This window comes from Dermacentor silvarum, chromosome 3 (assembly GCF_013339745.2).
Source record: "Dermacentor silvarum isolate Dsil-2018 chromosome 3, BIME_Dsil_1.4, whole genome shotgun sequence".
Lineage (NCBI taxonomy): Eukaryota > Metazoa > Arthropoda > Arachnida > Ixodida > Ixodidae > Dermacentor > Dermacentor silvarum.
The window spans coordinates 165,932,373-165,944,236 of NC_051156.1; the positions used below are offsets into that span (position 1 = coordinate 165,932,373).

The window sequence follows — 11,864 nt, forward strand, 5'->3', positions numbered from 1 at the left end:
GAGGTGCCATCTCAAAGCCTGTGGGGGCTTCCGAAATGCATGGCGCGCTGGTGCGTGCGAACGATGGGAAACGCGTCACGCGTCAGCTGGCCTCTTCTCTCGCGCCCCTTTCTTGTCACGCTGTTCCATCTAGTGACGCTGCTGAGAAGTCCGCGCGTGGCCTCCGAGGTGAGAAGTATGGCACGCCAGCGCGTACGAACGCCGGTAATTGTTCTCTCACTTGCCGCATACCCTGTACCCCACACATCGGGACCCAAGTTGGCTAGAGGTTCCTTGAAGAGATGCACATACCCAGGGGATTCATGGCGCAGCTCACTTAAGCGTTGGTGTGAAAGACTTTAATTAAAAAGCGGCACAAAGCCAGTGCATTTGCGGCACAGCCTGCTATAGCTTCGGGTTGCTGTTCTTGAAGAAACCTTGAGGCTTCGATCCCGCCCAGCATCGAATACATTTAAACGATCTTTTTTAACATTGCAGAGCAGCACATTTCCAGCGGCACATACCTATTTACTCAAGTTGGCGTCATGTACGTTCATTGAAGCGAGGCACACAGATACGGGCACATACCCAGTTAACCCACTTGGGATAAAACAGTTTCATCGAATACCAGCGCAAGCCGAGTGGATCATCCCAGTGTTACCGGTCGATGTCGAAGAGATTCATTGAAGAGCGCTAGATACCCAGTGCCGCATTCTACAGTGCTCAATGTTGGCGTGAAAGAGTTTCGTTGAAGAGCGACTTATATGTGCACATTGCCACATATTCGGTGACCCAAGTTTGTACGATGATTGGTTTTGAACCTTATTTCCATAGGACAGCAGCCCGATGCGCTACCCACCGGTCTTGGATTACCCAGTGACCCAGATTGGTCACAAAGACATGTACATAGGCAGTCAGACCCCAGAAAGCGTGTGAAGTGCCCCAAGAATGCTTACGCATTAAAATATCATTTTCGTTTTATGCAGGCGATAGCGATGCGAGGTGCACCCGCTGTACCTCGCAATGCCGGTGGCGATCAGCGCCTCGTTCTCCTTCATGCTCCCTTGTGCCACACCTCCCAACGCGATCGTGTACGAGCTGGCGAAGTTGACAATTCCTGAAATGGTGAGCCTTCTACCACTAAAACGTGCCTTGTCAGTATGCAGTTAGGCACACATGGAGTGAGTCTTGTTATCTGGTGTGAGATAGAAGGCCGCGGAACCTTTCTTCGCCCATATCCATTATACTACGATATAGATTAAACTGGTCTGAAATATTCAGAAGACGACTATGCTTCATATAGGTTTACATACTCATACAATACATGGCAGCACACTATGCATTTCTTTGAACTTGCACATTGAAATTTTCTGTTCACGAGGACGTTTAGAGTCGTGCTGTTTAGCTAATCCAAAGGTTGTCGATTCGAATTCTTCTTTTCGTTGATGCCTAACGCTCCCAGTGCATTACTTTTGCATATATGAAGGCTGTTACTTCCAGTTACACTGTCCAAATACTTGATTCAGACAAGAAAAATTTAAAATATCTGGTATCGAGAATGAACAGCTGCCTCGAATCAAATAATTCATTGGAGAGGAGGTTGGCTGTTGCAATTACCAACATTCGGCCGATTTTGGCACTGCACATGGTGACATGAAGAACGACGTTCAAGTTGCACATGTGTACTTAAAGCACTCGCGAAATAATTTACATAGAAATTCAAACGGTGAAGCAATTTCAAGTCACTCTGGAGCACTTTGACCTATCATGTTTATATAAAAGGTTAACGCCTCATTCAACCTCGGTGAAGCAATTTTACATCTCTGGAGAAGTTGCTGGGAACTGTCCATGCAGTGCTTTAAGTTCTTTCTTTTGCCGCTTGTCATTTTGCCATTTGTTATGACATGCTTGCTTTATTGTCATTTTGTCCTTTTATTATGACGTCGGATCCTTAAATGGAAACACCGCTAGCTAGCTTTTTTTCTTTCCGGGACACTTTATGGCTCAGTTACAAAGGATGCACATTCACTTGGTTTTTGTATAATATAATATATGTGGATAGGGCTTCACAAACTTCTTATTTTTTCCCTTTCATTCCGCAGGCAAAGCCAGGCTTCGTCATGAACATGGTTTGCGTCCTGGTGGAAGTCGGCATGATTCACGCGATAGGCTTCCCCATCTTTGGCCTGGGGAAGTTTCCCGCCTGGGCTAGGCCGCCCGAAGATTCGTGCTCTTTAACTGTTGTCCCAAACACGACAGACTTGACGCCGTTGCCGACAGAGTTGACCACATCTAACTGCACACAAGTGGCGTGAATGATGTGCCTGACCAGCGGCAATATTTCCCTCTTTATTTCTCAGCGGTCTGAGAAGCTCCGACATGACGTGTGACTTAAGTTCCTACTTCTTCGCTATTTCAGCCCCAAAAACAGAGCCACTTCGACAGCAATAACGGCAGTTCCAGAAACCTGAGCGCCAATTTCTACACACGTTGTTTTTTTTTTTTCCTCAGGAACTTAGCGCTACACTAACACTGTACAGCGTCATGTAGGTCAAAGAACATCCATATACTGATAAATAGCTGTAGCCTTGACATCACCGAAGTGCTGAACTTAAAGGAAAGATGGAACGAGAGTTCTAAGCTTGAAGTAGCTGCACTCACTTCACGATGGAGGACCACGCTGTAACGAAGATCTTGCTTCTCCATAACGTAGTCGCGAGCTATTTAAGGAGTCAAGTCCATTGTTATTTTCGTACAACTTCTGTGCCTAGGCTACTCAATCGTCTGTGCTACAGCAAGCTCAAGCACAACGAACAACCCTAGCAAAGAGAAATACTGCAAATTGCGAATTTTTTAAACGCGACGCAACTTTCAGAAAAAATGCTTACGGCGTTGTGAAGTACACGTGACGTATCCGTTCTCGTGGTTGCCCTTTTTTTTTCTAAGTAAATCACTTTTTTTCTGGGATTTATTTTCTGCCCAGTTTTTTTTTTCAGAATCCTACATAGACTGTTACTAACCCTTTCTTGGTTACAACTAATCGGTGGGTGGCTTTGAACAAATAAGAGTGCGAGGAATCTCTCACGCCGCAAGTGCAGACCACTTAGTGTTAAGACTACAAGCGAGAGCAGGGCTTCAAAACGCAAAACAATTCGAACACTGGTGTGAGTGTTCTAGTTCAGCCTACTTGGGAAATTCTAATGAAGAAATAAGAAGTCACTGTCTTTTCTCTTTGGCTAATGTTTGTTTATCTGTTACATTGTGCTAATTTTTGCAGTTATTTCTTGTGGCCAAGCCTAAATAACCATTCGTGTCTGTAAAAGAAGGCAATTATTTTAAATTGTCGTGAGCTTCTAGACCTGCATTTGGAGAACTGGCTGTTTATGGTGTGTATATACAACACAAATCAACTCCATCCCGCTATGTGCACGAGTTTGAAGTAATGAAACTCAAACGTTTGACAGCCGAGGCGCCAGAATAATTAAAGTCATTGGCCTAGAGAAAGCCGAATTTTCCAGCCGCGAGTCTTTTCGTGAGAGTAATCTTTGAATGATGTCATCATAATCACAATCATCAATGTTTACCTCTCATCATATTCATAATCAGAAGCGTACGTTTGCCGAGAAATATTCAAATGTTTTACATGCCGTTTACAGCCTAACGCTACTTCACTTCTGTTTGTTATTGGTGCAAGTGCATTATATTTCATATTCCCACTTAAAGAAGGAGAACTTCACACGTCTGCACTGTGAAATGCAGACGTGTATAGGTTATATTATTATTGTACCTACTCTTATTACTTACAGCCGTTTTAGCTCTTGACATATGCTAGTCTACAATTAACAGAATGGGTTTGATAGTCTATCTTTCCAGAAGACCAGTTGATAACATTATTGCCATTATTCATGTATGTAGAGCAGCTGGCATTGATATTAAAGAAATAAGCAAAAAATAGAAGTTCTGCTTGCTTTTATTCATAACCACAAGTTAAGAACATTTGAGCAGAGCTTCGTCTTTCAACCACCACGTGGCGCACACAAGTTTCACATTTGAAATTCCAGTAATCACGCAACCAGCGGCGTAGCTAACCATGTGCGGTCCAATAAATGCTATGATCGAAGTTAAACAGAAGCAAAACACACACATAGCGTGTGCCGCCATCCAACCAGCGACTCCGTGTCCACTTCAGTACCAACTTTGGTAGCCATTTGTCGAAACCGGCTCGCGGAAGGCTAAGGCCATTGGATGTTAATGTCCCCAATATTTGGACTTGAATACTTGCATCATAAATAACATTACACTGCCAGATAATTGATATGAAGGCAGCACCTTCAGCAGAACCAGGTTCCTGGTTAAATTTAGCGTTTTATTTCAGAGTAACATTATTTGTACAACATTTTGATATTTTTATTTTATTTCCTTAAGTGTGTTTCCATGTGCATACACAAGGTGTTACTCTTCACATGCACTCCTCGCTGAAACAGTGCCTAAAGACGCGGCTACCTCAACATACAAACGTGGAATATTCAAAGCGCTACGCTAGAAAAGTGACTCTTTGGTCTGTGTGAGAGACCATGGGCATAAGTTGTAAAAAGTTGATCTGAACCAATAGCGCATATTTTGCACTTGCAAGCAAATATTTACTCTGTAATGCCTAAAATGTTATATATGCGACGCTGAGTTTGGTGCCTTAAAGAGCTTATTTGAGCACGGAAAACTAGGCGCAAAGTCCATAGTTGAGGTTTTGATATGCTTTAATGAAGTTTCAGCTGTGAATAGATGAAAAAGCAATCACTACATAACTAAATACTATAATTATTCGGCTTTGCCTCAACATTTCAATGTTCTGATACACATGTACTCTCCAACGGGAGAAATAAAGGGGAACGATTGATTCTACTTTTCCTTGACGTGGAACAATGTTTGAGCATCACAGGATTGATATACTGCGTGACCATCCTTGCGTTGAAATCTTCAACATGGGTGAAGCCAACGAACTGTACATAAGATATCTATACTTTCAATGTTTCAAGGTAAGTTTTCTTGAGTTACAGCCAGACATTTTTTATGACAATTTATTTTCATGAATATATATGGGTGGATTTGCGGATCTACTTAGTCAATGAATGAATGAATCAATGAATCAATCAATCAAAAAATCAATTAACCAACTATTTTCCAACAGAATTGTGCGTGGTCCATAAAACAAAAGCGGCTGCAAACCACCTGTACTGAGTGAGTTGAGGATGTCGTGGTGTGGGCGCAAAGTCCGGACTGTTCAGAATGCGGCGACGCAACACGTGTAACAGCGGCATAGAATAAAGACCAACAGCGGCAGCTACAAACACTGGCGAGCGGTGGCATGAGATGTCGGGCGAGTGGGAAAGAAGGTCAACCAATCAGAGGTTGGCATGAAACCAGGGGTACGAGCAACGCCTCCTATAAAGTCTTTATAGGAGGCGTTGGTACGAGGAACGCAAAAAGAGTAGACTCGAACGCGGAGATTTCCCGCTAGGAGGCCACGGTGTGCGGACGTGTTTTCGCATGGGGCTCCTCTTTCGGATCTGTGTTTTGGATTTTCATCGACTCCGGTGCCCGATTCATGTACACCATACGACTCACCTAGTGGACCGGAGCTACCCGATACCTCTTGGGTCACTGTGAGTCCATTTTCCATCATCTCACGAGCCTTGAAGACTTCGACGCGGGGAACGCCCCAATAAGCCTAACGGAACAGGCGTCTGCCCAACTTAGGCACGGCTGCATCGATGCATGTCGCTCACGGTGGGCACCGCTCCACCTCGCGCTCTTACTGACGACATTGCCAACCACGGCCCTGCAGCAAGGCAGCGTCTAACATCATTACCGCTATTATGCACTGTTTCGGAGTGCGCTAACGAGCAAACGGTGCCAACAATGCTTAGCAACGCCGAAGAGACGCTCACAACCGACGACAAGCCAGCAGCTATCGGAGCATTGAGCGACCGCGACGCTGCCAGCGTTCCCATCACAGAACAAACGAATGACTCGCCACCGGGGGAGGACATGGACGAGGATACCACACCTTTAGCCATCGACACGGACACCATAGAAGACGAAGCCTACAACGGAGCCTGTTGGAAGGTGGTCCGCAACAAGCGACGCGCCCGCAACGCTGCAGCCTACGAAACGGCGTCGCTCCGTCAGAACGCTTCTGAACACCCTTCCGCCGAGCCCAAGCAGAGCGGGCCAAAGCGCCTGCCTCCTCTTCCCCTCCGAGATGAAAAAGTTATCCTCCGGCCTCTCGGAGGCCTGAGATTGGATAAATGGCCCAGACCAACGTTGGCCACTGCGCTTTGGACAGCGGCCGGAGTGAGCCCAAATGACCGGAGAGACCTCATCCTAAGGACCCGGCCAGAACAAAACCTGGCAATAGTAAGCACCCCATCATCGCACGTCGCAGACGCCCTGCTGAATATCCAGGAACTTTCGATCAGCCAACGCACCTACCCGGTGTCTGCATATCTAGCCGCCCCTGATGATTCGTGCAAGGGTATCGTTCCGGGACTGGAACCAGGCACCTCCTCCCATATGCTGGTAGAAGAGATGCAAGCATCTGGAATCCAGATACTACAGGCTCGAATGATGGGTCAGACGAATATTGCACTGGTCACGTTCGAGGGCCTACGTGTGCCACGCTTCGTCCGATTTCTTGGGGCAGAGCTCCGCTGCTACCCACACCGTCCCCGCCAGCCAGTCTGCAAAACGTGCCTCAAATTGGGACACCGAGCCGACCACTGCCCCACACCAGACGTCACTATTTGCGAACAGTGCGGCATCGAGAATCCCATCCCATCACACCCATGCTCTCCCCGGTGCAAATCATGTGGAGGGGACCATCCTACAACTGAACCGAAGTGCCCGCAACGCCAGCGACAACCCTTCAACAGAGCCTGGGTGAAAAAAGCCATCGAAGATGAACAGCGACAACTGAAGGCCTCCACCAATGCGGATCCTCCATCAGCGACAACCCCTGCTTCTGGAACATCATTCAAGAAAGCTGGCCGGTCTCGTTCGAAGACGCCGTCCAGATCCCGCCCCAAGGCTCGGGTAAACTCCAAATCCCGTTCCCGATCACGCTCCCAGTCGTCCTCCGCCCGCAACCAGGTGAAGCGTCAGACTACCCCGGCGTCTCAGGCATCCCCGCAGCCCTACAAGAAGGCACTACTAAACAAGCTGGCAACTTCAGCAGCTACCCCGGACCGTCAGCAGGCCCAGGCCCCGGAGAACACCAATGCCAAGGCGGCACCTCGGGAGGTAAGTTGCCCGCGGGATCCCCCACAGCTCGCTCCCCCCCAACCTTCACCCCACAACATGTCCCCCTCTACTCCCCTACCGAACACCCACAGTAATCCTTTCCCCGAAATCGCGCGGCTACGCCGTGACATGGAAGCGCGCCACGCTCACATGCATGCGCAGCTGGAAGCTGCAATAGAGCGCACAAACGCCAGAATACAGGCAGCTATAGAGAGCGCGCGGCAGGAGTCTCTAGCGCTCCGGCAGGAGATCATAAGCGTCATACACGCATCAGAAGAGCGGACACACGCCCTATTCGCAGAGTTAGTCTCCCGTTTGGATTCTATAAGCGCACCCCTGCCGGATTCCAAATCCGCGCGTCCCCAGCCACCCCTTACAGGTGCAAGAAGATCGCACCCATACTCACGCCCGGCGGCTTCCTCTCTCGAGGATGATGGCGACCCTTAGCAAGCAGCAGCTCGTGGTCTGGCAGTGGAACTGCAGAGGATACCGTCGGAAAAGGGCATCCCTGCAACAGTACGCTGCTATGTCCACACATCAACCTGATATTATCCTCCTACAGGAACCAAACTGCTCCCCTTCCCTATCCGGCTTCACCACTTTTACGGGTACCTCTCCACTCGTGGGAGCCCTAGTATCAAAACACTTAACGTGCAACTCCCACACTATAAACATCGATATCCCACACCAAATTCTTGAAATCATTACACAGGGCAAGAACAGTTGCAGTCTCTTCATACTTAACGTGTACAGTTCTCCCCGCTCACGCACACACTCGTTTCATCGTCTTCTAATAGAATTCGGACGCCTTGGGCGCACCCTTCTCGTGTGCGGTGACTTCAACGCTCCGCATACAGTTTGGGGGTACCGCAAATCTGAAGCCAAAGGAACTCGACTCTGGGATGACATATGTAACTTGAGATACACCTTACATACAGACCCAGGGAACCCAACACGTTTGGGTAACAGCGTCACACGTGACACGTGCCCAGACCTTACTTTTTCCAAAAATACAGGACCAGTGATTGCGCATGGTCCTCTCGATGAACATCTAGGCAGTGACCATTATATCGTGGCCACTACCCTACCACTGCAGAGTGCACACTGTCCCGAGCGGAAAGTGCGCATCACGGATTGGACGCGGTTCAGGGAGCGCCGACAGAATCCTCCTGAAGGTCTAGGATACGAGCAATGGATCGAGTCCCTTTCTTCTGACCTAGATGCGTGTACGCGCACACTGGTTACCACAACTGCGACCCCGGACGTAGACCCGCACCTACTGCATCTGTGGGAGGCACGTAGGGGGCTCACGCGGCGTTGGAAACGCCAACGTCTCAATCGCAAGCTTCGCCGGCGTATCGCCCAAATTTCGCAGGAGGCACAAGAATATGCTGAGACACTCGTCCGAAACAACTGGCGAGGTTTTTGCGAGCGTCTTTCAGGCACCCTAGGCACCGCGAAAACATGGTCGATACTTCGCGCACTCATAGATCCCTCAAATACAAGGACGCAAACATTTCATCGCCTACTCAGCTTAATACATAAGTACCGAGACGATCCGGCTGCTCTTCTCAAAGAGCTAGAAAAACGATTCATCCCTACCGGCACACCTCCACAGTATCTGAATTACCCGCACGCAGAACAATCTAATGAGGAACTCGACGCGGACATTACAATCGATGAGGTTCGCGTGGTACTTCAAGATCTCCGTCGAAACACGGCCCCAGGCGCAGATCGTATCAGATTTTCCACCCTTCGTAACCTCAGTGATTCAGACCTCCATCATCTGACAAAGCTATTCAATGATCACTGGCGTCAGGGCACGCTCCCACAGGCATGGCGTCATGCTGACATTTCGCTAATACCCAAACCAGGAAAGCCCGTAGACATAGCAAATTTACGGCCAATATCCCTTACTTCATGCATCGGAAAGTTAATGGAGCACGTGCTTTTGCGGCGACTGCAACCTTTTCTCGAACGACAGTCATTCTTCTCCCACTCACAGTTCGGATTCCGGGCACATCTCTCCACGCAGGACGTGCTTCTACAGCTCAAGGAAGAGGTTATCGGCCCCCCGTCCCGTGCCCAGACGAGGGCCATCCTCGCCCTTGATCTAAAAGGAGCATTTGATAACGTGGCACACGATTTGATTCTTCGAAATCTCGCAGAATCACATTGCGGCAGCCGCATGTATAACTACATTCGCTCTTTTCTGCGGGACCGAACAGCCACCATTGGAATAGGACCACATCGGACAGATACGATTCGCCTCACAGGTCGCGGCACCCCTCAGGGATCAGTTCTGTCCCCCACTCTATTTAACATCGCCCTCGCAAGACTACCTCAGCAGCTCGACCAGATCCCCCATGTTGCACATGCGATTTACGCAGACGACATCACGATTTGGACGACGCGAGGGTCAGACGGGACCATTCAGGATCGACTGCAGCAGGCCGTCGACATCGTCACCGCTTACGCACGACAGGGCAGCTTGTCCTGTGCCCCACAAAAGTCCGAGCTTGTTCTCATCCGCGCACGTAGCATTACCCCTCCACCCGAAATCACGGTGCACGTGGATGGCGTTCCTGTCCCCCAGGTAGACCGTGCTCGCATTCTTGGACTACACGTTCAGGCGAATGGGAAGGCGAACTACACTATATCTCTCTTGTCCCGGCAGACCGAACAGACTTTGGCCATGATTCGGCGGGTCTCCAACAGGCGCTCAGGTCTACGGGAACGGGACCTACTGCGCCTGGTGGAGGCCTGTGTGATCAGTCGCATTACTTACCACCTTCCCTTCCACAGACTTACGCAGTCGGAGCAGATACGGGTCGACACAATGCTGCGAAAGGCGACCAAGCTCGCCCACGGCCTCCCACACTACACCGCCACGAAACGTCTGCTAGCCCTAGGGACGCATAACACTCTCAGTGAGTTATTGGAAGCTCAGTGGGCCAGTCAAAGACAACGTCTTTTGCTCACACCCACTGGGCGGCACTTGCTCTCGAGATTGGGACATCCAGTTTTGCACAATTATGATGAAGACATCACCATCACTATTCCGACTTGGGTCCGTACAGCCTTAAAGGTGCACCCACTACCACGAAACATGCATCCTGAGCATGACGCGGGACGCCGGCGCGCCCGTGTACGGTACCTGGTGCGCATGCTCGGTGACATCCCTGAGACAAATACCCTATACACGGATGCTGCTCGGTGCCACAACGGGTATTCCGTGGTAGTGCTGGATGGCGCTGAAACGTTTATTACGGCCGCCTCCTTACGGAATTCTACACCTGGACACGGAGAAGTCCTTGGAGTAGCGCTTGCTGTGCGACACGCTCTCCAGATTCCTGGGGAGGTGTATATCCTAACCGATTCCCAGCAGGCATGCCGCGCCGTTTTCGACGGGACGCGGCTTCTCCAAGGCAGCTCTCCACATCCTACACCAGTCCCCAAACACAGACACATCTGCCCCACAGCGCATCCACTTGCTCTGGACTCCTGGCCATGCCTCACTGCCGGGTAATGACCGCGCACACGCGGTCGCTCGAGAAATTACCCTCCGAGCTGCCCGGCATGACGAGGATCGGAGTCCAGATCAGGCGGGCTCCCCACTCACATACAGAGACGTATTAAAATACTATACACGAGCTAGACACACCATGGGTCCGCCGCCGCTGTCATTCTCGCGAGAGGAAGAGGTGGCGCTCCGCCAACTCCAAACAAACACGTTTCCCAATCTCCTCTCCCTACATAAATTTTACCCTGACCGCTACGCAGACTCTTGCCCGGGCTGTAGAAGCTCCCCCACGGCGTTCCATGTCACCGTGGAGTGCACCGCAAAATTATTCCCTCCCCTGCCAGTCATCTTGCACCCCTTCCGCATCAAAGAGCTGTGGGAGGATGCCCTCCGCGACGGGCCTCCCGAGGTCCGCCGGGCCCTAGTTCAACGGGCCCGTGCTGTCGCTGAGATCGTTCTAGGGACCCCGGACTAGGGGTCCCTCCCACACTCTTACTACCTTTTATTTTTGCAATAAAATGTTTACTCTCTCTCGAACGCGGAGAGAAGGAATCGCCCGTAGACGCTGGTGTAGAGGTTGGTGTCGTCGGAGTCCAGACCCGAACCCGAGAGCCTCGCCTGAACCAGGACGATTCCGGCTGTTCCTGGTGAGATCCGCCGAGCCTAGGGCTCAGCTATTCTTGCTGCATCTGCTGCTGGTGGGATTTCTGCTCCTGATCCTGATCCTGAGCCGCCTTGCGGAGAGAAGAGGTCACGTGGGGGTGACCCGAGGCCTGGAGCGACGCTGGTGGGAGGCGCCCGGGCAGAACTGCGAGTCAAGGGACCAACACATGTGCCGTTCAGCTGTAGCGGTCGCACTTGGGCGGCCTTTGGCGGCCTTGGACTCCAACAGCCTTGGAGTGGGACTTTGGCTTTGGACTCCATCGCCCGGGGTTGGCTCTACCGTGCATCCGCGTCTCTCGTCTGCCACTCCCGCCATACCGCTACTGCCGTCAAAAGAGTAGCCCGTCAACGCACATGCCATAGCTGTCAACGCAACGCCACCAGAGTAAATACTTCCGATGAC

The 11,864-nt window shown here is 50.4% G+C and overlaps 2 protein-coding genes across 4 annotated transcripts in view; both read left to right on the forward strand.

The window, feature by feature from the left end:
- The window catches only part of LOC119445993 (solute carrier family 13 member 5-like), a 383,695-nt gene extending 380,105 nt beyond the window's left edge, over positions 1 to 3,590 (forward strand). The window contains exons 15-16 of the mRNA XM_049663798.1: positions 982 to 1,104; positions 2,082 to 3,590. Of these exons, the coding sequence (XP_049519755.1) occupies positions 982 to 1,104; positions 2,082 to 2,294 (336 nt within the window). The 3' untranslated portion in view covers positions 2,295 to 3,590. The remainder of the gene's footprint in view (positions 1 to 981; positions 1,105 to 2,081) is intronic.
- LOC119445995 (solute carrier family 13 member 5) overlaps positions 1 to 11,864 on the forward strand; it is a 345,149-nt gene that overhangs the window by 272,094 nt on the left and 61,191 nt on the right. The window lies entirely within an intron of this gene.